This window comes from Pituophis catenifer, unplaced genomic scaffold (assembly GCF_029215685.1).
Source record: "Pituophis catenifer annectens isolate HBS135680 unplaced genomic scaffold, rPitCat1.0.hap2 SCAF_1, whole genome shotgun sequence".
Taxonomy (NCBI): Eukaryota; Metazoa; Chordata; class Lepidosauria; order Squamata; family Colubridae; genus Pituophis; species Pituophis catenifer.
The window spans coordinates 1818748-1846644 of NW_027256881.1; the positions used below are offsets into that span (position 1 = coordinate 1818748).

Below are 27897 nucleotides of genomic sequence, written 5' to 3' on the forward strand. Positions count from 1 at the left end.
TGTTGTGTGAAAAAACGGTCACAAGTCACTTTTTTCATTGCCTTGTAACTTTAAATGGTTGTAAATTGAGGACTACCCTGTTTCCCTGAAAATAAAACCCAACCGGAAAATAAGCCCTAGCATGATTTTTCAGGATGCTTGTAATATAAGCCCTACCCCAAAAATAAGCCCCAGTTAAGATCGTCAACAGACAGATAGTACTGTATTTTCCCCAAAATAAGACCCCACTGGAAAATAAGCCATAATGCGTCTTTTGGAGCAAAAATTAATATAAGACCCGGTCTTATTTTGGGGGAAATATGGTATATATATTGCTTAACGCACTGTAAGCCGCCCTGAGTCTCCGGAGAAGGGCGGCATATAAATCAAATTAAAAAAAAAAAAAAATATAGAGTGCTTCCTCTTGGTTTTGCAGTTGTACAGGTAGTCCTCAATTTATGGCCACAATTGGGACCTGAATGTCTGTTGTTAAGTAAGGCAGTTGTTCAATGAGCCGTGCCCCATTTTCCAATCTTTTTCCTCTGGTTGTTAAGTGAATCATCCTGGTTGTTAAGCAAATCAGATCATCGTTAAATGAATCCAGCTTCCCCCCTTGACTTCATTTGTTGAAAGCCAGCTGGGAAGATCACAAATGGCGAACATGTAACCTGGGGATACCGCCACTGCCATGAATCCATACCAATGGCCAAGCACTCAAATCTTTTTTTTTTTAATTTTATTTTTATTTTTAAACGAAACAAAACATAAAACAACCATCATCCATTACAATTACAGAAAGTGTATCGATCGGTTATAATTCTTTTGTGCTTAATCCCATATCCAAAATTTACAGGCTATTTAATTTCTCTTACTTGACAATTTATTATATCCCTTTATACTGTTATTCTCATTTAACAATTATTTAACAATGGCTTGTCTCCCGTGAAAAACCGCTTCATAACCAAACACTCAAATCTTGATCACACGCTAAGACAGTCATATGTGTGAGGCCAGGTTGCTTTTTACTTTTTTTCAGTGCTGTTTTCAGGAATTAAGGAGAAACTTCCTAATAGCGAGGACAGTTAGCCAGTGGAACAGCTTGCCACCAGAAGCGGTGGGTGCTCCATCCCTGGAGGTTTTTAAGAAGAGACTGGACAGTCACTTGTCTGAACTGGTATAGGGTCTCCTTCGTGAGCAAGGGGCTGGACTAGAAGACCTCCAAGGTCCCTTTCCGCCTCTATTCTGATTCTGATTCAGTGCTGTTGCAACCTTGGATGGTCGCTAAACGAATGGTTGTAAATTGAGAACCACCTGTGGTTTGTGACTACACTGTACCTTTCTAGTAGATAAAGAAATAGGAAACGTCTCTCTACTTTGGCCAATGAATGGATCAGGTTGCTGTTTCCCTTTGGATTTTTTTTTTCTTCCTAAGATAGTAGGGCTACGGCTTCCCTCATCCCCTGGTCTCAGGGCTTTTGATCTCTCATTGGGGGAGAAATGATAGTTTTCTTCTTTTCAATTCTGGCATTCCAAGGCAGTGAATTAAATCAGTTCCTTAAGTTAATCAGTACTTTAATGAATCGAAGTTTTTAATTTGTAAACTACAGGGCTGCAAGTCAAAGGCATGTTTGAGCCCAAAGACTATTTGAAACTGATATATTGCTAATAAAAGACAAAAGTACTGCCCTTTTCCCTAAGAAGGAGGAGTAGTTTTTTTTTTTAATTTTTTTTTTAATTTGATTTATATGCCGCCCTTCTCCGGAGACTCAGGGTGGCTTACAATGCGTTAAGCAATAGCCTTCATCCTTTTGTATATTTATACAAAGTCAGCTTATTGCCTCCACAAACTGGGTCCTCATTTCACCTACCTTAGAAAGGATGGAAGGCTGAGTCAACCTTGAGCCTTGGAGAGATTCGAACCAGCAGTAAATTGCAGGCAGCTGTGTTAATAACAGGGTGCTTAGACCACTGTACCATCAAGGCTCCTTTTTGTTAAAACATATTTTATTTTAAACACTTTAATATTTAGAAAAGGTTCTTGGATTGTGGCTGCAGTAATAAAAGCACATATATTTAAGTCGAAATGATGAATTTGTTTTAAAGATGTAAATAATCCTCTATTTGGGTAGTCCTTGATTTCCGACCACAATTGATCTCAACATTTCTGTTGCTAAGTGAGACATCCGTTAAGTGAGTTTTGCTCCATTTTATGACTTTCCTTGCCACCGTTGTTAAGTGAATCTTGAAGCGGTTACGTCACTAACGTGTTTGTTAAGTGAATCTGGCTTCCCCACTGATTTTGCTTGTTGGAAGATTGCAAAAGGGATCGCATGGCCCCGGGATATGGCAACCGTCATAAATATGAGCCAGTTGCTAAGCACCTGGATTTTGATCACTTGGCCATGGGGATGCTGCAGTGGTCCTAAGTCACTTTTTTCCATGCTGTTATAACTTTGAACGGTCACTAAACGAATGGTTGGAAATTGAGGCCTACCCGTATGTTCATTTTGATGAGCTCAAATTATGAAGGAGTGGAACAATAAAAGAAATGGAGTGGAACTGTGAAGAAGGAATTTTTGTCGCATACAACACTGTACAGGTTGTCCTCGACTTACACCCACAAGTGAGCCCAACATTTCTGTTGTTAAGTGAGACGTTTGTTAAGTGGGTTTTGCCCTGTTTTACGACCTTTTTTGCCACGGTTGCTAAGTGCATCACTGCCATTCGATAAGTTAGTATCAGCTGTTAATAAGTTAGATAAGTTGTTGAGTGAATCACTGCCGGTTGTTAAATGAATCTGGCTTCCCCATTGACTTGGCTTGTCCAAAGTTCGCAAAAGATGATCACATGACCTTGGGACACAACAACGGTCATAAACACGAACCCTTTGCCAAGTGTCTGAATCAGAGGTGAAATGTAAAATTTGTTACTACCAGTTCTGTGGGCGTGGCTTGGTGGTGGGGGTAATGTGACTGGGTGGGCGTGGCCAACTTTTTTTTTTTTTTACACTTGTAAAAGCGTTTTTTCTACAACCTTAAGAGGTTGCAGAAAAAAATGCTTTTAGAAGCCTCTGACGATCAGGCAAGTCAGCTGGGATCGCCAGAGGCTTTTAAAGGCATTTTTTCTACAATCTCTTCGGCCGAAGAGGTTGCAGAAAAAAATGCTTTGAAAAGCTTCTGACGATCCCAGCTGAGCCGTGCGATCATCAGAGCCTTTTTTTTTTAACTTTTAAAAGCATTTTTTCGGCTGAAGAGGTTGTAGAAAAAATGCTTTTAAAAGTAAAAAAAAAACAGCCTCTGATGATCGCGCGGCTCAGCTGGGCACGGGGGGTGGGCAGGGATTTTTGCTGCCGGTTCTCCGAACCACCCACCTCCATCGTTACCGGATCGGGTGATCAGGTCCGAACTGGGAGCATTTCACCCCTAGTCTGAATGTTGATCACGTGAGATGGGACTGCTGGAAAGGTGGTCACGCTGAGAAACGCTCATAAGTCACTTTTTTTCAATGCTGTTGTAACTTCATTTTTTTAATATATATATAAATTTCATTAATTTTCTATTAATTATATTTCTCAGTGCTTTATTAAACCTTGTGTTGTCTGGGTATTTAATTTGTTTAGCAATCATCTGTGGTGGACTTGTGTTTAACACAAAAAAAAAAAAAATTGGGCAAAAATACACAGCTGGCTAGAAAAGATAATAGGGAAACGTAGATTTTAAACCTGAACCGTTTTTATTAGGGATAATATCAGGAAAGCGTGATAAGAAAAGTACGTATTTCATATTAGGTGTCCTAGCAGCAGCGAGGATTATCTTCGCGCAACATTGGGAAAATGAAGAAACGCCGGATGAGGAAGAGATAATTAAGAAGATGCTAAATCCGTGATGGTGAACCTATGGCACACGTGCCCAAAGTGGCACGTGGAGCCATGTTGCTTGGCATGTGCGGCGTCGCCCGTTCCTCTTCCGGTTTTCTGGCGCACATGCGTGCATGATGATCAGCTGACTTTTTCGCATGTGGCAGTGCCGGAATCTAGAGGAGTTGGTCTGCCGTTACGTGACCATGCGCGCGTGCGTATGTGTGCCAGAAACCCGGAAGAGTAGCTGACTGAAACCGGAAGTTCAGTAGCTGAAACCGGAAGTTCATTTTTGGGTGTGCACATGCGACCTGGGCAGCTCCACTTCCAGGTTGCGGTCTAGGCGTGCGCGTGGTCCCTTTTCGGCACTCGGTGTCGCCATCACTGTTCTAGATTGTGCAGAAATGGACAGACTTACACTGAAAATCAAACAGAAAGAGGATACAGAAGATGATCAAACATGGAACTTATTTCATCAGTGGTTGGAAACAAGGGGTGCAGCTTAAGAGGGCTGTTGTAGCTTTGAACTGTCCCTAAAAGAACGGTTGTAAGTCGAGGACTTGCCTGTACGGTTAAACCGAGCAAGCGATAGAAACAGAGCGCAGCTTTTCCTTTTATCCCTTTGTAAAATGCCTTGTTGTGCGTTTAAAGGGACGGGAGACTGAGTTGGACAATTCAAGAAAAGGCTTTGCGGCCTCGTGTCCCCGTTCCTCGCCACGAGGGCATCCTCCTCCCTCCTGCCGACGTCTCCCCCGAATGTGTTTACTTGGCGGAAAATAACGGCAGGAAAATGGCCCCTTCCTATGAAAATGGACAAGCAGCTAAGCGTTGTGACACGGCAGCAACTTCGCAAAGTCCAATAATAACGACGAGCGACGGCTCCCTTTCTCCAAATCTTGTCAACCTCCCTTGATGTTTTTCCTGGTCTCCGGGGAGGAAGGCAATGACTAAAGCCATTATCTGGCACCAAGTTTCTATTGATGGGATGGAGCCGAGTCCCTGAAGTGGCTATTTTTCTTCAAGAATTTAGGCAGTGCGCTTACTCCGGGCTATATTAAAAATGATGATTCTGCTCTCCCTGGGTTGAATTGTATCGGTCCATTACTTATTGATGGAGAGCTGGTGCCAATTTCCACCCCCCTCCCTCTGCTTGTAGGATTTAGCTTGGGCCCCCTATCGAGGTGGACATCTGCATGTGCCCCCCCCCCCCCAGTACAGGTTAGTCCTCAACTTACGACCACAATTGAGCCCAAAATTTCTTGCGGCTAAGTGAGACATTTGTTAAGTGAATTTTGCCCCATTTTACAACCTTTCTTGCCACAGCGGCTAAGTGAATCACCGCGGTTGTTAAGTTAGTAATACGGTTATTAAATGAATCTGGCTTTCCTCATTGGCCTGGCTTGTCAAAAGGGGATCCTGGGACCTCAGGACACAGTAACCGTCATAACTATGAACCAGTTGCCTCCAGAAATTGTGGGTGCTCCCAACACTGGAGGTTTTTAAGAAGAGATTGGACAGCCATTTGTCCGAAATGGTACAGGGTTTCCTGCCTGAGCATGAGGTTGGACTAGAAGACCTCCACGGTCCCTTCCAACTCTGTTATTCTCATTCCAATTCCATTGCCAAGGCACCTGAGTTTTGATCACCTGACCATGGGGACGCTGCAATGGTCCTAGATGTGAAAAAGGGTCGTAACTTACTTTTTTCAGTGCTGTTGTAACTTTGAATGGTCACTAAATGAACGAGGACTACCTGTATCATAGATCTCAACCCAAAGATAACCCCAATGTGTGTCTCCCACCCTCTCTCTGTCTCCACACCCACTTCCACTTTGTAGAACCACACAATTTAATTCTTCAATTTTTAAACAGTTGCCAGAGGACCTTCTGGATGGCAAGTAGACTATCTTTCTTTATGCAGCTTCCTGTTGTGGCCCGCCAGCAGCCAGCAGAGCTGGCAGCAGATTTGGACAGTGAGGAGGCTGGGGAGGAACATGGGCCAGTCCTGGAGTCTAGGGAAGGCTCGGATGATGGCTCTGAGTCGGAGGCAGAGAGGGGGCCAAGGCTATCTGGGAGTTCTTTGCTGCCTCCGGAGTCTCTGGAGTCTGACCTCAGCGAGGCAGAAGAACAGCGTGAGTCTGTTCCCAGTGCGCACATGCGCAGAGCTGCCAGGAGACAGGAACAATTAAGAAAACAGGGTCGACTTGGGAGTAAGGCTTGGAGATGATTGGCCCCTCCCATAAAACATAAAAGAGGAGCAAACGGGACGTAAGCTTTTGCAGGAAGCAATTAGTTCATCTGGCCGATTCAAGATTTGTAAATTCTGTTTGTGACTCTGTGCTAAGTTTGGCCTTGCCCTGCGTTTGGCAATTAGTTCTCTGGCAGCGTTGCAAGGGAGATAAGGTGGGTGTTTATAAACACTCCTCTGCAAGACTGTTTGAGAAGCCTTGTACTGTTTCCTTTCTAAGGAAGTCTAGATCAGAACACTTCCTTCAATAGGTTGAAAACTGAATGCAGATAGTCCTCGATTTATGACCATTTCTTTAGCGACTGTTTGAAGTTACAAGGGCACTGAAAAAAGTGACTTGCCGCTGGTCCTCCCACATACAACGGTCGCAGGAAACCAACGGTCATATGATCAAAATTTGGAAGATTGGTAACACGTACGTATGTGTGACAATTGCAGTATCCTGGCATTGCCATTTGCCACCTTCCCAACCGGCTTCCGACGAGCAAAAGCCAATGGGGGAAGCCAGATTTGCTTAGTGACCACATGATTCATTTAGCAACTGCTGAGTGATTTGCCTAACAACTGTGGCAAAAAAAAAAGGTTGTTAACATTGGGCATGACTCACTTAACACCCATCTTGATTAGCAACATCAATTCTGATCGCAGTTACGGTCGTAAGATGAGGAACCTGTAAATCAGGGGTGTCAAACTCAAGACCCGGAGGCTGGATCCGTGCTGTGGGGTGCTTAAATCTGGCCCATGGACCCTCCCTGAAAACAGTGAAGGACTGGCCCGCGGTGCCTCTGCCAGCGAAAACGGAGCTCAGGAGAGCTACGCTTGGCCCGCCGAATCGGTTTTCGGCTAGGACAGCCTCCCGCAGTCCTCTGCCAATGAAAACAGAGCTCAGGGAGGCCGAACGCGAGCTGCCTGGGCTCCGTTTTCAGCCGCGACGGCCTCCTGCAGCCCTATGCCAGCGAAAACGGAGCCCAGCTCAGCCTCCCTGAGCTCCGTTTTCGCTGGCAAAGGGCCGCAGGAGGCCGTCGCGGCCAAAAATGGAGCCTTGATGAGTGACGTCAAGCTGGCCACGCCCACCCTGACCACGCCCCTGCCCCCCCCACATGCAAATTGAGTTTGACACCCCTGCTGTAGATAGTATTTTCTGGAGAACTGCCGTGAAACACTATTATTGGATGGAAGGCTTATAATCTTAACAGATCACAGGACATTGGGCAACGATTTCATTTTTTTTTTCCTTCTTGCCCGATATAATTTTCCTTCCTGAGGGAGGGGGAAAAAAAAAAAAAAAGGATAGAAGATGAATGAGAATAATGAAAGAGAATTATGAATGGAAAACCTCGTCTCTTTGGACGTCTTCTAAAACTCCACGATTAGGGCAGGGCAGTGGTAGAAGATGAAAAAAAAAAAATTCCATCTGGAAGCTCCCGAGGAAGTCAGGCTCCTTCAGCTTGCTCAAAAGGGGGAAAAAAAACACAAAAACCTCGAACCGAGACAGGGTCGGGTTTGAGTGCTCAGGGCTGGCTGGTCGTGTCATTTCCCAGGACAGCTGCCTTTGGTTAGGAGAGCACTTTCAACTTCGTTTGCCCTGTTTTCGTTTTGAAGTTTCAAACTGGCTTTGTCACAAGAGAGTGGGATGCTGGGTGTCTGCGTGTTGCTTCGAACACAACATTTGTTTCTAGCATGTCTATGGAGATGCTCCATCATCCAGGTCATCGTGGATGCTTTCCAAAAGTTCCCCCCCCCCTAAAAATGTTCTGCTTCTCATCCAAAACTGAAGAAGCTCTTTGGATGAGAAGTGAAACATTTTCAAGAAAAAAATAAAAACAAAAACCCAGTTGCCTTTAAAAAAAAAAATCTTTGGGTCTTATAGGGTTCCTACAACAGCGGAAACTTGCCTGGTGATACAGGCCTGCCAGCCTATCCGGGCTCCAGAAATCATGAATACAGATAGTCCTTGACTTACAACTGGTCCTTGCATTTACATCTGATGCAGCATCCCCACAGTGTCTATGGAGATTCTCAGTCACCCAGGTCTTGGTTGTCCCAAAGTTGCTTTTCCAAGAGGCAGCTGAACTTTCTGGTATTTCTTTTGAAGACGTTTCTCTTCTCATCCAGAGCCGAAGAAGCTTCTTCTTCTTTTTTTTTTTTTATTGAAAAGTTTTACAAAAAACATTTCCCCCCCCCAATATTCCCCCCACTCTTTTTCCCTACCCACCCCCCCTTCCCATCCCCCCTCCCCCCCCCGACTTTCCAGAGCAAAATGCAGGGTATTTCAATTAACAATCATAAACTAAATTAGCCTAACTATTCTTAAACTACCAAATCCCCCCCTGAAACCTTAACTCCACTACGGATAACATAATACTTCTAAAGTTTAACATTCATTCATAAGCTATTTGATATTTTCTTGTCTGTTACTTATTTTGAATATAATCAATCCATCTTCTCCATTCCGTTACGTATCTTTCTTGTGTATAGTCCTTCAAATACGCTGAAATTTTCGCCATTTCTGCTAAATTCGTTCCTTTCAGTGTCCACTCTTCAACAGTAGGCAAAGAGTCCTTCTTCCAATATTGCGCTACCAACAGCCTAGCTGCTGATATTAAGTTCAAAATCAGTTTAGTCTCTAATGCTGTACAATCTGTCGTTCCAGAGCCGAAGAAGCTTCTTGAAGGAGAAGCGAAACGCCTTCAAAGAAAAACCAGAAAGTTCAGTTGCCTCTTGGAAAAAAGCACCTTTGGGATATCCCCACAGAGATGTGATCAAAATCTTGGCATGTCGGCATGTACTTATGACCGTTGTAGTGTCCCGGGATCTTTCTATCACCATTTGTGACTTTCCCAGTTGGCCTCCCACAAGCAAAGACAGCAGGGGAAGCCAGATTTGCTTAATGACGCATGGTTCGCTTAACAACCTCAATGATTTTTGTGGACCCCATGGCCAAGAAGGTCGTACAATTGGACACGACTCTCTTTAACAATTGCCTCGCTTAACAACAGGAATGACGGTCTCAATTGTTGTAAATTGAAGACTGCCTATATGACACAACGAGGTTTTTTTTTCCAACTGGACTTTCTGGTTTTCCTTTGAAGACGTTTTGCTTCTCATCCAAGAAGCTTCTTCAGCTCCTTTGGGATAACCGTGACCTAGATGACTTGAGAATCTCCATAGACATTTATTTATTTTATTTATTTGATTTGATTTTTATACCGCCCTTCTCCAACAGGACTCAGGGTGGTGAACAGCCGAGATAAAACATAACATATAAAATTTAAAAAAACAGTTTAAAAGACATTAAATAATTTACACAATGAGCTGTCGGCCATTTAAGTTTAGGTTTATTTATTTGTCAAGCATATATAAGATTACAGGTAAAAAGTATAAACGTAATTTGAGTACATGAAAAGAGTAAGTAAAAAGGAATATTAGGACAGGGACGGTAGGCACGCTGGTGCACTTATGCACGCCCCTTACAGACCTCTTAGGAATGGGGTGAGGTCAACAGTTTAAGGTTAAAGTTTTGGGGGTTTGGGGAAGAAACCCCCGTAGTGCATTCCAGGCACTGACCACTCTGTTACTGAAGTCGTATTTTCTGCAATCGAGTTTGGAACGGTTTACCTTGAGTTTGTATCTATTATTTGCTCGTGTATTGTTGTGGTTGAAGCTGAAGTAGTCATTGACAGGAAGGAGATTGTGGCAGATAATTTTATGTACTACGCTTAGGTCAGACTGAAGTTGGCGTAGTTCTAGGTTGTCTAAGCCCAAAATTTGGAGTCTGGTGGCATAAGGTATTTTATTGCAGTTAGAGGAATGGAGGACTCCTCTCGTAAAATATCTCTGGACTCTCTCGATTGTATTTATGTCCGATCTGCAGTGCGGGTTCCAGACAGATGAGCTGTACTCAAGAATTGGTCCAGCAAATGTTTTGTATGCTCTAGTTAGTAGTACAACATTACCAGAGAAGAAGCTAAGCAAGATTAGCTTAACAACTCTTAATGCCTTTTTGGCAATGTTGTAACAATGTTGTTCACAGTGGGCTCAGCACTAGTGATTGCCCAGATGTTTGCATTCCAGATCAGGTATCCCTAGTCCAGCTGTTTCTCAGCATTTTTCTTTCTTTCTTTCTTTTTTTTTTCTGGGGGAAATTGAGGGAAAATCCTTCCCCTGGAAAAACTGGTTTCTGGAGAGGGCGAGCGTGGGAATTGTCTGAGTAACCTTCCCATTTTCCAATTGGGAGTGATTAATCGATTGGTCATCGGAGGAGGAATTCTTTCTATTTCCCTGACTTCTCAGGGAGTTTTAGGTTGACGAAACACAGACCTCATTCACAGACCTCAGCTTGCCACCAGAGGTTGTGAACGCTCCAACACTGGGAGTTTTTAATTTATTAATTTATTTATTTATTAATCAAATTTCTATACCGCCCTACTCCCGAAGGACTCAGGGCGGTGAACAGCCAAGATAAAATACAGATAATACAAATATTAAAAAATCCCTTAAAATTATTAAATATTTCGGCCAAAACACAGATTAAAACACCCAATTTGTAAAATCACGAATTAAAAAATTTAAAAATTTAAAAGATGGGAGTTAGGCCAGGCCAGCTTGCTGAAATAGAAAAGTTTTGAGAGCACGGCGAAACGTGCGCAGGTCCAAGAAGAGATTGCACAGCCATTTGTCTGCAGTGGTGTAGGATTTCCTGCCTAAGCAGGGGGTTGGACTAGAAGACCTCCAAGGTCCCTTCCGACTCTTGTTATTCTAATTCTATTCTAAGTTTGAGGCAGCGAGTGATGCAGCTGCCGAAGAGTCTCAGGTCTGTCGGAAGAGGGTCGGCAGCAGCATAAATACCCGTTTCCCATCATCTCTTGCCAAACGGCACCAGGAATTTTGTTAGGAATCCTTGGGAAGGGGTTCAAGGGTGGGTCTTATAACAGGAAGACGCTTCAGAACAATAGAAGATGCGATGGGCCGGGTGGGTGAATGATGACATTCAGGCTTTTCATCTCAAAGGGGACTCTGTAAACACAATGGCAAAAACTTGGTTACTTTTATGCTCTTTATAAACATCTTTTAATGTATCTTCTTTCCCCCCCCCCTTTTTTTTTTGGGTCCGTGTGTCTGTGTTGTTTTGGAGGAATAAACAAAATATTAGTCAAAAGTCCTCCGCAGTTTGTTTATCAGTCTGCGGGCCCATAAACAGTGCTGTACCGTTCCCTCTGATCCTTTTATTTACTCTTTCCCCATTCCACACCTCGGTCGGTCTTGATCTGTGACCATTTTGGTTGCATTATCTAGCCCTGGGAGGAATTTTATGGGAAGAGAAAAACAACTTTGATCTCATCGCATGTTTGCGAGCTACTTCTGTAGGCCGAGTGCAGTTCGGCGCCTGAGGTTCTGTAAACCGTAGCAGTTTGGGAGATTTGTCATTTTGGTGGGAATCTGAAACACGCTACAAGACACAGCATCTGTTGCGCTGGCCAAAAGTCCCAGAAGACCCCTCTTAGCAGAATAACAGAGTTGGAAGGGACCTTGGAGGTCTTCTAGTCCAGCCCTCTGCTGAAGCAGAAGACCCTATATTATTCCAGACAAATGGTTGCCCAGTCTCTTCTTAAAAACCTCCCGTGTTGGAGCAGCCACAATTTCTGGAGGCAAGTCGTTCCACTGGTTAATTGTTCTCACCGTTAGGAAATTTTTCCTTAGTTGCCTGAGAGACAAACCACCTATATACTGCACAGGTCTCTGATGTTGTTGTCCGCTTTGGTGGTTACTTTTTTTAATGTACCGACCATTTACCGTGTTTCCCCGAAAATAAGACCCTGTCTTATATTTTTTGGAACCCTGAAATAATAATAATAATAATAATAATAATAATAATAATAATAATAATAATAATAATAATAATAGTTTATTGAATTTCTATACCGCCCTTCTCCCGAAGGACTCAGGGCGGTGAACAGAATAAGATTTCATATACATATAATAATTTTTTATTTTAAACACTAAATAATAAATTGTGTATCTTAGTGTATCTGCTAAGACCTTGGCATAGAATTTAGATGTTTATGCTAGCCCTGCTTGTTGAAACAGAAAGGTCTTCAGGGCACGTCGGAAAGTGCGAAGATCTGGGATTATTCGTATTCCAGGGGGGGTATTTTGTTCCAAAGAGTAGGTGCCCCCACAGAGAAGGCTCTCTCCCTTGGAACTACTAACTAATAGGCTTGGCCTTATTGCCATGCGCTCAAAAGCCCGATTGGGCTTATTATCAGGGGATGTCTCATTTTGGGGGAAACAGGGTATTACTTTGTCTTCCCATGTCTCTTTTCAGTTTTTCATTTGGTCTTCCTTTAATCAGTCAATTAATCTGAATAGAGCTGGAAGGGACCTTGGAGGTCTTCTAGTCCAACCCCCTGCTCAAGCAGGAGACCCTACACAAGTGGCTGTCCAGTCTCTTCTTAAAAACCTCCAGTGATGGAGCATCCACAACTTCTGGTGGCAAGCTGTTCCACTAGTCAATTGTCCTCACTGTTAGGCAGTTTCTCCTTCATTAGTTTCCATCCATCGTTTCTTCTGGTCCTGCATCCTGGTGCTTTGGAAAATAAGTTGACCCCCCCCTCTTCTTTGTGGCAGCCCCTCAAATATTGGAAGACTGCTATCGTTCCTTCACCCTCCATTCCCATTGATAGTAGATAGTCTGGAGCATTTGTCCAGCTTGAGAAATTGATTTCAGATTGAATTGCTGTGATGTCCAAATTAGAAGCATTTCAAACCAAGCACTTTCCAAGGCCTCGTAGAAATGCTGCCCGGTGCAATAGGCAGAATGGAGGAGAGCTGAGTGTCTTCAATTCAGCAGAAGAAAAACTTGACATGTTAATAAGCATCTAATTGCTGATCCTCTGCTTTATCCAACAGCAAGACGCCAGATGCTTCTGGAACTTTTTTTTTTAAAAAAGGAGCCTTGCTGTTACAGGTAGTCCTCGATGTACGACCACAGTTGAGCCCCAGGTTTGCTAAGCGAGACAGTCATCGAGTGAGTTTTGCCCCTTTTTTACGACCTTTCTTGCCACAGCTGTTAAGTGAATCCCTGCAGTTGTTAAGTGAGTTACAAAGTTGTTAAACGAATCTGGCTTCCCCCTTGACTTTGCTTGTCAGAAGGCCACCAAAGGGGATCATGGGACCCTGGGGCATTGCAACGGTCATAAATACGAGTCAGTTGCTAAGTGCCCGAATTGTGATCATGTGACCAAAGGATGCTGCAAATGGTCGTAAGTGTGAAAAGTGATCCTAAGTGACTTTTTTCAGTGCCATTGTAACTTTGAGAGGTCACTAAACTAATAGTTGTAAGTTGAGGATTACCAGCACAGGTAGTCCTTGAGTTACAACAGTTTGTTTAGTGACAATCAAAGTTATAACGGCACTGAAAAAAGTGAGTTATGACCTTTTTCACACTGATGACCATTGCAGTATCCCAATAGTCATGTGATCAAAATTAGGATGTTTGGCCACTGGCTCGTATTTATGACGGTTGCCATGTCTTGGGGTCATGTGATCCCCTTTTATGACTTTCTGACAAGCAAAACCAATGGGGAAGCCAGTTTCACTTAACAATCGTGTCACTAACAACAACTGCAGCGATTCACTTAACAGCTGTGGCAAGAAAGGTCATAAAAAGGGGCATAAGTCACTTAACAAATTTTCATTTAGCGACAAAAATTTTGGGCTCAATTGTGGTCGTACGTTGAGGACTACCTATATGTGGCACAGGGGTGGGTTCTAAATTTTTTTTACTACCAGTTCTGTGGGTGTGGCTTATTTTGTGGGCGTGGCTTGATGGTCATGTGACAATTCTTTAGGATTTAGCAAAGGTACTGGTCTACCAGGCTTTTAACTGCTTGCAGAGCTGTACCAGTCTACTCATTTATTTTTGCAGGCACCGGTCTACTCATGTATTTTTTGCAGGCACCAGTCTGCTCATGTATTTTTGAAGGCACTGGTCTACCCATTTATTTTTGCAGGCACCGGTCTACTCATTTGTTTTTGGAGGCACCGGTCTACCACCAAACTGCCTTTTACCACTGATCAGCTGTAGGGTGGCCCTTTGAAGCCCCTCGGCAAGAGTTTAAACAGTTTTTCCTTATAGCCCATCAGCTGAGACTCAGGAGGCAGCAATAGATTGGGGGTGGGGCCAAATAAAAGGTAAGAATAACGTGGGGGGCGGGGGGGGCAGAACCGGTTCGGTGACATCATATCGTCACCGCTACCGGTTCGGCAGAACCGGGCCGAACTGGGAGGAACCTACCACTGATGTGGCATCTAGCAACTTTTACTTCTTCACCTCCTCGCATAAAAGCTTCTCCCAGTTTTCAAAACAAATGATTAATCAGAGATGCATTTCCCACGAATTTTGGAATTGCTGGATCATTAGATTGCACGAGCTAAACTTGGAGTTCCTCTCATCCATGACTACTGGCCGGAATAGCTAGACGATGCAATCCAGGGACACAAATTTGGAAGTCCTTTTTAAAAAGCTGCTGAAGCTGCCTGGCTAACAACTCTATTCATCTTTGCAAATGCCCGGCTATAAAACGTGTTAATTACTTTTCCTTGGCATTGATTGGAATACTGTAATGGTCTAAAATGCTCCAGCGTTTTTATTGCTATCTATGATTCACTCCCTAAAGCATTTCATGGCCACAATTAGATGTAGATTTTGCAAAAAAACAAGGTTTTGGATCCATAGATTTGCCAAAAAAAAAAAAAAAGCGATTTGCAAAAAGTGGTTGGATAACACGGTTGCCAAGAGCACCATTGTAACTGCAATTATCCATTGCAGTTAAAAAAGACAAAAAAGGAAGACGATTTCAGCCTTGGGAGGATGTGGCAGAGTCTATAAATCTTTTTTTTTTTTTGTTACTGCCAGATTACAAAATTAGATTAAGAAATCAGGTAAAATGTTGCATTAGCACTAAGCCCGAACGTTAGAGGTAACTTTAAGGAAAATAGGCATTTTCATTAAAAGGGCAAAAAAGAACTGCATAAGAAACCCAAAACCAATCTAAGTGGAAGAAGGTAAGAGGAATGATGGATGGCCTACTTTTTAAGAGCCACATAAAAACGAAGGGATGTAAATTAGCCTTGTATGTATTGACTTACGTTGTATGTCACGAAGATGGGCCACATGTTACATTCAGCTCACATAGACTCAATACAATGATAAATAGGCTTGTCCAAAAGTAGAGAATTCTAACTTCAGAATTTTTGCAGCCACTGAGTATTTTCTCCTCTCCCCATTTTAAATAAACACGTATGAACGTTTTATGCTGCACAGGATGTATGTCCAGTGGGGGGTGGGGGGAAATTAAAACAATTAAGCAGGCCAAATGTCCAGTTATTTGATTTAGACTAGGAAGAGCAATTGACGCTTATAGACTGGGGGATTGAAGTTCATGGACAAGGGAGACTTCAGTACGTGAAGGCTGTTCTTCCTCCTCCTCCTCCTCCTCCTTCCAACCCCACTCCTTCTAGCACTGATGATGTTACCTAGTTTGGTAATGAAACATCTGCAAGAAAACCACTAAATAGAGAAAACACCCAGGACTCTACAGTCATTGTCTTCCCCCTCTTCCTCTTATCTCCTTTTCCATCTTTCCATCTCCTCCTTCCCCTTCCCCTCTTCCTCCTCCTCCTCCTCCTTCCCCCCCCCCTCCTCCTCCTCCTCCTCCATCATCATCATATGTCAGGCACAAACAAGCTGATCCAAACTAGCTACTTTGTTGTTCTCTGCCTGTTTCACAGGAAACTCCCCTTGCCCTCTTGTGTCTATGTATGGAATCCAGACTAATTCCCTGTATGATCCCTCCTTCTAACTGGGATGGTTGCTCTCGAACACAATATTTTTATAGAAAGTAATGATGGTGTTTTGATAATAAATGTAATGATTGGAGTGGGGCAGGGTTGAAATCCAGCAGGTTTTGACAGGTTCTGGAGAACCGGTAGCGGAAATTTTGAGTAGTTCGGAGAACTGGCAAATGCCACCTCTGGCTGGCCCCAGAGTAGGGTGGGAATGGGGATTTTACAATATCCTTCCCTTGGAATGGGGTGGAAATGGAAATTTTGCAGTATCCTTCCCCTGCCACGCCCACCAAGCCACGCCCACCAAGCCACACCATACCCATCAAGCCACACCCACAGAAGTAGTAAAAAAATTTGAATTTCACCACTGGAGTGGGGTTGGCTTATTCCACCCCAGAATATACTGTATATTTATTGGTGCACTGCTTCAACTTCCTTTGCTAGTTCTGCCCTCTCAACCTGCAAGTGAAACAAGTAGTAGTTATACAAGACACACGGCCTTTTCAGTTATCTCACCCAGACATCAAAACCCACTTCCTCGGGACTCTTTATTTTTAGCTTTCCAACACTCCATAAAAACCTTCGGGTGGGAGCCAGTTCAGTCCGAACGTATCAGTAACCACTTTGAAGTTTCCAAGTTCCTTACTTGGTCCCCTACTCTTTAGTTTAGGAATCTCTTTTTTTTTTTTTTTTCCTTTTAGCTATTAAAATGTTTTTGTTAGCAGCAGGCATTTTGAAATTTTGTCTTTTGTTAACAGTTTTTGATGTGACCGGCGAGAAAGGCAAGCGGACACATTTCACATAAATAAAAGTTTAAAAAGCAATAAACTGCTGGTGTTTCTTCCATGCAGAATGTCTGGGTTTTTAATAACGGAGTCTGGCTTGGTGCAACTCAGGGTTTCTCCATTGAGTGAAAAAAATGTGCCTCCAGTTGTGGCCAGTTCCCCTCAGTGAACCCCAAAGAAGTTAAGGAGGAACCAGAAAGATCAACGGAGATTCTCAATCATCCAGGTCATGGTTGTCCCAAAGGTGCTTTTTCCACCAGGCAACTGGATTTTTTTGGTTTTCTCCCTTGAAAATGTTTCGCTTCTCCTCCAAGAAGCTTCTTCAGTTCTAACTGCTAAGCAAGACAATTAGAACCGAAGAGGCTTCTTGGATGAGAAGCGAAAGATTTTCAAAGCAAGCCAAAAAAAAATCCAGTTGCCTTGTGGAAAAAGCATTTTTGGAACAAGCAACCAGAAATATCTGCACTTGTTCCTGAACCTCATTCATTTATGTCACATGACTGAGGATATTTTGACCAGGACATAATATTGAACGGCTGCCGAGATAAGTCCTGATCAAAAAGCTTGCGATTATTAATCATATAAAAGCAGTGGGTTCTCCATTTATGATCCACCAGCCAAAGACGAGACATTAGTTATGAGAAGGTGAATCAACTATGTTTTTTTGGTTTGGGTAATAAAATGAAATTTATTGAGAGGTCGGCCAAGACTCCCCCCCACTTCTGAAGTCTTGGAAGATGGAAGATAGGTGCTCCAAAAAGCACCTCTGATCATTCATTCCATACCAGACAAAGGAAGGAGTTATGGAATGACGGCTATCTCCCAGGGACGGTCATTACCACCCCTTCCCCCAAGTGTATCTTGTTGAAGAGAATTAATTAATTAAGGGAGGTCCATCTAGCGGGACCAAGAAGAAGGCCCTTCTCTGTGGGAGCTCCCTCCTTGTGGAACATCATTCCTACGGAAAGAAAAGATTAATCCCCATTTTGACAAGACCCTGGTTTTGCCAAAGAGCCTGGCGATCTGAGAGTGGGATGGAGCCCATCAAATGGCTTGTTTGTTTGCTGTGGCCAGGGGACCATTTATTTTATATACTAGGTTATAAACTGCCTGGAGTCACTGAGAGTGGACATATAAATTTTCATTCATTCATTCACGAATAATATTTATTGCTAACTACCGTACTTTTCAGAGTATAAGACCCACTTTTTCCCCCCTAAAAGAGGGTGAAAATGTTGGTGTGTCTTATACACCGAATAAAGCCATTTTTGGCCTCCTGAAACCTCGCCCAGGTTTGAAAAACAGGCCAGTTTTTCACAAAAGCGGGATGTGCAGAGCATTTGGGAGGCCTGCAGAGTGCTCCTGGGGGCTGGGGAGGGCAAAAATGGGACGCATGGGGGGTGTGGGAGGCCAAAAACGGGCCTGTTTTTAGCAAAAACGGGCCCATTTTTCCTGAAAACGGGACACGCCGTGGGCTTGTGAGGCCTGCAGAGTGCTCCTGGAGGCTGGGGAGGGCAAAAACATTTTTTTCCTTGTTTACCTCTTGAAATCTTGGTGCGTCGTATACTCTGGTGTGCCTTGTAGTCTGAAAAATACAGTATTTCCCAACGCTAGCTTCAGAATACTTCAGCTATCCAGAATTTTTTAAACCATAATTTAAAAAACAGTGGCTTAATTTATCTATAGCGGGTAAGCATAAACTGGTATATCTGCAGAGTATTATGTTAGGCCAAAAGCACAGCAGACCACATTAATTAACTGGTTAACATTCATTCTAGGCTTCCCAATTCTAATACAGCTGTAGATGGTTTCACAAGCTAAAAGAAATAAGGGGGACAACATAACACCCCTTCCCATTATTCCCAATTGGGAAAGGGCCACATGTGATGTCTTTCATGTTCTCTTGAGTTAGGTTGTTTTCTTGCAGGCATTTCATTACCTGCCTAGGTAACATCATCAGTGTTAGAAGAGAGTGGGGTTTCCTCTCTGTTTATACACAGTCGCTTGCCCTGCCTGGATTGGTTGGGACGTGGTCTTCTTACTAGTTCCTTGAGTAGGGTCAAACTCAACCTGGACTAGGAAAAAAGTCGCTTGTGGTAAATAAGACAATGAGGCATGTGGGCTCTTTTATTCCAGGCAAGATTTCTGTGTGGAGAAGAAATACTTACTTATCTCCATTCCAATAATGCCACTTTTTGCATATTTTGTTCTCAGGTTGCTATCCTTGTCCAGGGCCAAATATGAACCCCATAGCTCTAGGAAGTCGGTGGCTGGCCTATGCGGAAAACAAGGTAAGGAATCCGTTTTAATTCTGTACTGATTTAAATCGGGCTCTTTCCTTTTCTTTCTCTTTGTCTCTTTCTCTCTCTCACACACACACAGATGTGGGGGGAAAAAAAGAACATGTGTAAGGGTGGTTGACTTCCAAATAATTCTCTTGATGTTTTTATTATGAGTGCTGTAGTTTACTTTCCTCGCAGTCCATCAGGGCGGTGTAATCTGAAGTCCCAGCGTTTCAGGGGCCTCTGAAAACTTGGACGGAATCCCCCTAATGGGAAGGAAAGACTTCCCAGAAGTAGGTTTGAGAAATTCATGAATCACAACTCTACAAAACTATTAATAGCTGCTTGGACTGATAAAAGAGAGAGAGAGAGAGAGAAATATTTATTCCAGTTGCTTTCCTGCCTCTGTTTGCTTGTATGGGCTCATTTGCTGGCACGGTCTCCTACCTCTCCCAGGACAATCTGGCTGGAGGATAGAATGCAGCAATAAACAGGACTTTCTTACACAAACACACACACGCACACAGAGGGAGAGAAAGAGAAAGAGAGAGAGAGAATGAGAGAGAGAATGAAAGAGAGAGAAAGAGTGAAAGAGAATGAAAGAGAAAATGAAAGAGAGAGATTGAAAGAGAATGAGAGAGAATGAAAGAGAAAGGATGAAAGAGAATGAGAGAGAAAGAGAGAATGAAAGAGAATGAAAGAGAATGAAAGAAAATGATAGAGAGCTTGACAGAGAATGAGAGAGAATGAGAAAGGATGAAAGAGAGAAAGAGAGAGATTGAAAGAGAATGAGAGAGAATGAAAGAGAGAAAAGAAAAGAGAATGAGAGAGAATGAGAGAAGAGAGAGAATGAGAGAAGAGAGAGAATGAAAGAGAGGGTGATATAAAAGTAAGTATTTTGTTAAGAAGTTAATTGTAGAGGCAGGGTTGAAGGTACCCTGGAGTAGCTGGTCTTGCTATCATCTAAGTCTTACCACCACAATTGAGCAGCAAATTGCTAAGCAAGACAGTTATTAAGTGAATTAGGCCCCATTTTACAACCGCCCTTACCACAGCTGTTAAGTGAATCACTGCAGCTGTTAGGTCAGGGACACGGTTCTTCAGTGAATCTGGCTTCCCCGTTGGCTTTGCTTGCCGGACGGGCGCAAAACGTGATCACGTGACCCTGAGTTACCTCAACCGTCCCACGTACCTGCCAGTTGCCCTGATTCTGAATTTGGGTCACGTGATCACGGGGATGCTATGATGGTCGCAAGTGAGAAAAAACGATCATGAGTCACTTTTGTTTCCGGTGGCCGTTGTAACTTTGAACGGTTGCTAAAAGAACCATTGTAGGTTGAGGACTGCTTGTAACGGAGTTGGGAGGAGAGTCCCAGGTCTGCAAGGGTCTTCCCAAGGGGGCCTGCTGTTGATTGGTTGTCTTGACCTAATCTAATGCAAACGCTTCCTTCTTGCAGCTGATTCGTTGCCATCAGTCCCGGGGCGGAGCTTGTGGCGATAACATTCAGTCCTACACAGCCACAGTCATCAGCGCAGCCAAAGTGAGTCTCTCAGTAGCCATTTCCGTGGCCGACATGACAATGTACTTTTTAAAAAAAATTTACAACTAGTTTTTATTCTACTTTTTTAAATTTAAAAGTAGCTTTCATTCTGACTTCCATTTCAGGGTTGTTGTACAGGTAGATCTCGATTTACGACCACAATGGGACCCAAAATTTGTTGTTAAGTGAGATATTTGCTAAGTTTTGCTTCATTTTTATGACCTTCCTCGCCACGGTTGTTAAGTGAGTCACTGCAGTTGATAAGTGAGTGACCCGGCTGTTAAGTGGAATCTGGCTTCCCCCATTGACTTTGCTTGTCAGAAGGTCGCAAAAGGAGATCACGTGACTCTGGGACGCTGCAACCGTCATAAATAGGAACCAGTTGCCAAGCGTCTCAATTTTGATCACGTGACCGTGAGCGTTGCTGGAAAGGTTGCAACTGTGAAAAAAAGGTCCTAAGTCTCTTTTTTTCAGGGCTGGTCACTAAATGAATTGTTTTTAAGTCGAGGACTACCTGTATAGCCAAAAGCATTTATTTCAGTTGTATAACTTCAGTCGTATAACTTCAGTCGTATAACTTCTAGTCTAACCCCCCTAAGCAGGGGTTGGACTAGAAGACCTCCAAGGTCCCTTCCAACCAGTGGTGGAATTCAAATTTTTAAAATACCGGTTCTGTTGGCGTGGCTTGGTGGGTGTGGTGTGGCTTGGTACGCGTGGCTTGGTGGGCATGGTGTGGTGTGGCTTGGTGGGCGTGGCAGGGGAAGGATACTTCAAAATATCCATTCCCAACCCACTCCAGGGGAAGGATACTGCAAAATCCCCATTCCCACCCCACTCTGGGGCCAGCCAGAGGTGGTATTTGCTGGTTCTCCAAACTACTCAAAATTTCTACTATTGGTTCTCCAGAACCTGTCAGAACCTGCTGGATTTCACTCCTGTTTCCAACTCTGTTATTATATTCCATTCCATTCCATTCCATTCCATTTTTTCTATTCTATTCCATTCCATTCCATTCCATTTTTTCTATTCTATTCTATTCTATTCTATTCTATTCTATTCTATTCTATTCTATTCTATTCTATTCTATTCTATTCTATTCTATTCTATTCTATTCTATTCTATTCTATTCTATTCCATTCCATTCCATTCCATTCCATTCCATTCCATTCCATCCCATCCCATCCCATCCCATCCCATCTCATCCCATCCCATCCCATCCCCCCTTTCCTCAAAAGAGATACAGGGCAAAATAAGAAAATGGCAGGTTTTGTAACAATAAAATACAAACCGTTAAACAATTCGTCTTAACAGTTAATCTTGACAAACCGACATTAAAAAGACATTTTCACCTGAAAACAAAAATGGGTAGGAACTTTAAATGTAGCCGTGCTTTTTATAAAACAGGAACAGGAACATTCTACCTAATCCAACATTCACTCCCAAAATGGTTATCCAGAAAACCCACAGGCACGATAGGAGCCCAGCACCGACAGAGCCGGTGGTCAGGAATGATCAAGGCTGAAACAACATCTGGTGGGCCACCATTTTGACATAAATATAAATGTGAATGAAGAAATATATATTTTCACAGCATGAGGACATATGCCTTTTTTTTTTATAAAAAAAAATCATGTCTCTGAATATGGAAATCCTATGGAAAACATCTGGGTAAGATTAAAGAGTAAAAAGTGGTACCTTTGTGGGTATCAGCTGCAGGCCACCTACCCAGATAGAAGACGTGGCCAATGGCTTTTAAAATCCTAGCTCCAATACAGGTAGTCCTTGACTTACGACCACAATGGAGCCCAAAATGTATCTTACTAAGCAAGGCAGTTGTGAAGTGAATTTTGCCCCATTTTATCACCTTTTTCTTGCCACAGTTGTTAAGTGAACCACTGCAGTTGTTAAGTTAGTAACACGGCTGATAAGTGAATCTGGCTTTCCCATTGACTTTGCTTGACAGAAGGTGTGATCCCAGGATCCCAGGGACACTGCAACGGTCATAAATACGAGTCAGTTGCCAAGCATCTGAATTTTGATCACGTGACCATGATGTAATGGTCGTAAGTGTGAAAATGGTCATGTCACTTTTTCAGTGCTATTATAACTTCAGTTTCAGAGTCTGTTTAATGTCAGCATTCCAAGTAATGCACCCATAGAAAGCACAACTCCGAGGCAGGTAGATTCCTCAAAGCACAAATTTACTGGGTACATCATATTGGCACAACTGATGAGAACCGACTCTGAAATTTCCCGCTGTTTTCACCTAATTAAAAGAGAAAGTCTTCCCCCTTTTGCCCAAGTCATCAGTCACATGGTCCAATCGTGGTGCTGGCCAGTTGCTTGGTTACTTCGCTCCTCCTCTCCCAGCCACCTGTTGGAATGACCTTGGTTCCCACAGGAAAACCTTTTGTTTTGACTGCAAAACCCCGCTTACCTATTTCCCTCCCCCTCCCATCTAGTGGCAACCCTGAAGCCTCAAAGATGGCCCCGGCCAGGTTCTCTTCAGGGTTGACATTGAGTCGTCACTAAATGAATGGTTGTAAGTCATGGACTGCCTGTATTCAAAGGACTAGAATTCACAATCTCCCAGTTTATAGGCCAGAGGTGTCAAACTGGATTTCTTCGAGGGTCAGATCAGCATTGTAGTTTTCTTCCGCGGACTGGCGGGGAGGGGGGGAGATGGGACGGACGCCTCCTGCAGCACCCTGCTGGCCCAAATGGGGGGGCTGTGTGGGGCCCCCTCTGCCCGTTTTTGGCCTGAACGACCTCCTGCAGTACTTTACCGGCCAGAATGGGGAACGGGGCACATGCAGCCCCCCCATTCCTTATGTTCAACTTCCATGGCCTCCAGCAGCACTCTGCCAGCCAAAAACGGATTGTGTGTAGGCCTCCGGAGGCCCCCGCGTACCCTGTTTTCGGCCCCTCGGACTCCTCCTGTTTTGGCCGGCAGAGTGCTGCAGGAGGCTGTGAAGGCCAAAAACCAGCTGCGGGGGGCCCTCATTCAGCCCGTTTTGACCAACAGAGGTACCGCAGACCGGTCCTTTGATATTTCCAGGTGAGCCCTGTGGGCCGGATTTAAGCACCCCACCGGCCGGATCCAGCCCGCGGCACTTACCCCTGTTCTAGACTGATTCTTTAACCCCTACACCCAATAGGCTCTCACCATTGCCTTGGTAGTAGCTTTTTCTTCTTCTCTTCAAAGCTGTTTCCTCTTCCCTCTACAGTCTGGTAGGAAAATGTGACACACAGATCCATAATTCGGGAATTCTGTTCTAGTGTAGAGCCTTGGTGGCGCAGCAGACTAAAGTGCTGTTAAGTAACACCAGCTGCCTGCAATTACTGCAAGTTCAAATCTCACCAGGCTCAAGGTTGACTCAGCCTTCCATCCTTTCGAGGTAGGTAAAATGAGGACCCGGATTGTGGGGGCACTAAACTGACTTTGTATAAAAAAGAACACTGCTTAGAGAGGGCCAAAAGCCCTACTAAGCAGGTATATACAAAAATATGAAGGCTATTGCTTAACGCATTGTAAGCCGCCCTGAGTCTCCGGAGAAAGGGCAGCATATAAATCGAACCAATAAATAAATAAATAAATAATAAATAGTGTTGGCCTTCTGTAGGCCGTCTTTCGCTGGATTTTTGAACTGACTAAAGGGTTAGATTAGGTGACAGTCCCTTCCAGCTCCTGCGTTCTAAATTTATATCTGTAAATTCAGTTAAAGGCGGAAAACATTGTCATTTAACTGCAAAATGCATCCCTTTCTGGGTTTCTGAAGCCGTGCTTATTATAACTCCCCATCAGTTTCTCACTTTCTGGGAGAAGACATGGTGGTTTGCAAGAAAGGAATTGAAAAGTTGAAGTTTTCAATTGGTGGGGTTTGACCAACTTCTTCAAAACAACCCACAGAAAAAGGCAGAGAATGTGCCATTTCCTTAGAATAAACAAGCAACAGTTTGAAAAGGGGGGAAAAATGTGTATCCCATAATGATGACTATGGATGCCAACCAATCTTCTGTTCAATGTGTGGAAAAAAATCACAGGTTTTGTATTGGTCAAGACAAATATGGATCAGTGTGTGTGTTTCTGGAGTGTGGGGGGGGAGAGTACGGAGCCCTGTTACGCAATTTGTTTTGTCAACTTTAATGCAAAACAAAATACATGCGTTTCCTTAATTTCATGAATTCCAGCACATTCTCATTCTCATTCTTACATTTTAAAAGGTGGCCTTTCCATTTCTGGATGTGTATTTCTGCTTAAATAGAGATCGTTTAAAATATTCATCCAGTGAAATACACCTTGAGGGTCGAGTGGGTTTTCTGCTGCAGATGTTAACGAGGCACATTGTATGGTAGTTAATTAATATTTAGCGTGTCCCCTTCCCCAAGTCCTACAGCAAACAAATTGAGGGCAGGAAGGATGTTTTGGGCATTCTGAAACTTTGGTGTACTTTCAAAATGCTTTTAAAAGCCTCTGACGATCCCAGCTGAGTTGCCTAATTGTCAGAGCCTTTTAAAAGCATTTTTTTAGAAATAAAAAAAAAAAATTGTAGAAAAAATGGATTTAAAAGTTGAAAAAAAAAAAAGTTGGCCACGCCCACCCAGTCACATTTTATCTCCCCCCCCAACAAGCCACGCCCACAGAACCGGTACTAACAAATTTTAGATTTCACCACTGCTTCCAGCCCTATGATTCTAACAAACAATCAGGCTGATATTCAGGATTTTCAAAGCTTCTCCCTCCCCCCCACAACCACCCCCTAAAGAATGTACTTTTTGACACGCCAGACACAAATTTAAACACCCGGACGTCCTCACCCACAGTAACACTGATACTTTTTCTGTTCTTTTTTTTTTTTGGAGTCCTTTAAGCCACAAAGTGGGACAAGTCACTTTTAAAAAAAACCGTAGGCAAAACAGCAGGCATCTGTTTTCTCTTGTTACCTGATAACTCCGTAATGAGTCCTAACAGCTTATGTGAGAGCAGGGCCATTAGCACTAATGGATGGAGAAGACAGCTGATATGGCATGGGAAAGGTTAAAAGATTACCGAAGGGAAAAAAAAATTCACAAATAATGCTTACCGCAGAAAGGAAAACGAGGGGCATGGCTTGATATTTACAGACTAATGGATTGGGTCAAATTGGAATCGGCTTTTCTGATGTCTTTTTTTTTGGCTGTCTTGCCTTCCTCTTCTGCTGCAGGGCAGGGCTGTGAGGGGTGGTTATTGCTTAGATAAGCACCCTGCCTTTCATTTTTTGAAACCTCGGCAGTTGTTCCCTTGTGTTGTGGCCAGGTTGGCTTACCTTGCGCGCGTCCGAGTGGGCATCTCGGAAGGACCACAAAACCACAACATCTGGACAAACGTTTGACGGCTGGAGTCGAAGAGAGAGCATCTAGTTTGATGAAAAGAAGGACGAGATAGCAGTCTTCTCAGGGGTTGCCACAAAGAAGAGGGGATTGACTTATTCTGAATTTTTTTTTTTTTTTAAAATTTGATTTATATGCTGCCCTTCTCCGGAGACTCAGGGTGGCTTACAATGCGTTAAGCAATAGCCTTCATTCTTTTGTATATTTTATACAAAGTCAGCTTATTGCCCCCACAAACTGGGTCCTCATTTCACCTACCTTAGAAAGGATGGAAGGCTGAGTCAACCTTGAGCCTTGGAGAGATTCGAACCAGCAGTAATTGCAGGCAGCTGTGTTAATAACAGGGTGCTTAGACCACTGTACTATCAAGGCTCTTGGCATAGGGTTTCCTGCCTAAGCAAGGGGTTAGACTAGAAAACCTCCAAGGTCCCTTCCAACTCTGTATAGGAATCCTAGTAGACAATCCCTTAAATATAAGTCAGCAGTGTGCGGCAGCAGCCCAAAAAGCCAATCCAATCCTAGGTTGCATTAACAGAGGGATAGAATCAAGATTATGTGAAGTGTTAATGGAACTTTATAATGCGTTGGTAAGACCACACTTACTGCATCTAGTTTTGGTTGCCATGATGTAAAAAAAAAAAGATGTGGAGACTCTAGAAAGAGTGCAGAGAAGAGCAACAAAGAGGATTAGGGGACTGGAGGCTAAAGCATAGGAAGGACGGTTGCAGAAATTGGGTATGTCTGGTTTGATGAAAAGAAGGACTAGGGGAGACATGATAGCAGACTTCCAATATCTCAGGGGCTGCCCCAAAGAAGAGGCAGGCAAGCTATTCTCCAAAGCACCTGAAGGCAGGACAAGAAGCAACGGATGGAAACTAATCAAGGAGAGAAGCAACCTGGAACTAAGGAGAACAATTAATCAGTGGAACAACCTGCCTCCAGAAGTTGTGAACGCTCCAACACTGGGAGTTTTTAAGAAGAGGTTGGACAACCATTTGTCTGAAGTGGTAAAGAGTTTCCAGCCTTTTCATTTGAGGAAGTCTGTAAAAATTAACCCAGGAGGACTATAATCAATTTAATCAGTCCAGATTTTAGATAGAAACTGGTTGCATGGGAAAGACATGTTCAGTACAGGTCATCTTCCACTTAAAAGTGTTCATTACTGTCCGTTCGAAGTTATAACGACATTGAAAAAAGTGACTTACGACCATTTTTCACACTTACAACCATTGCAGCATCCCCATGGTCACATGATCAAAATTCGGATTCTTGGCAACTGGCTCATATTTACGACGGTTGAAATGTCCCGGGATCATGTGATCACTTTTTGCGAGCCTCTGATAAGCAAAGTCAATGGGGAAGCCAGATTCACTTAACAACCGTGTTACTAACTTGACAACTGCAGTGATCTGCTTAATAGCTGTGGCAAGAAAGGTCGTAAAACGGGGCAAAATTCACTTAGCAACTGTTGCAAAGGAAATGTTGGGCTCCATTGTGGTCGTAAATCAAGGATTACCTGTATAGATGTGCAGTTGAGGATGTAAGGCAGGAATTCATGAGAATCTTTTATTGGTGGGTTGTATTAATTATCCAAGTGAGCTCATTCAGGTGATCTTTACAGTCCTCAGAAGACTCGTTTACGGATCTGATTTACACTTTCTCTTTACCTTTTTACTCTGATTTTATATATATATTATTATATTATATCCCTGGGTCAGGGCGATAACCACAATCTGAACGCTCCCCCTTGAATTACTGCACTTTAGGGAAATCTATATTTGCTCCATCTTTAGTAAGTTCTGATCTGCCATCTTTGCAGTTTAGCCAAATGTGGTTAAGAAATGGCAGTTCCTAATTGCTTGCTGGAATTGGTCCTAATTGTGCCGCATTCAAAGCTGAAGCCCGATGAAAAAGGTTCAGCGGTAAGTTGATCCAGGACAGTTTTCGTGGATTAAAGGAGAGAGAAACATGCTTTTGAACAACTCAAG

General features: G+C 43.3%; 1 protein-coding gene across 1 annotated transcript in view; it reads left to right on the top strand.

Annotated features, from left to right (window-relative positions):
• Nucleotides 1-27897, top strand: part of BCAS3 (BCAS3 microtubule associated cell migration factor) — a 464753-nt gene that overhangs the window by 102213 nt on the left and 334643 nt on the right. Inside the window, exons 10-11 of the mRNA XM_070931996.1 lie at nucleotides 18931-19007; nucleotides 20456-20539. Of these exons, the coding sequence (XP_070788097.1) occupies nucleotides 18931-19007; nucleotides 20456-20539 (161 nt within the window). The remainder of the gene's footprint in view (nucleotides 1-18930; nucleotides 19008-20455; nucleotides 20540-27897) is intronic.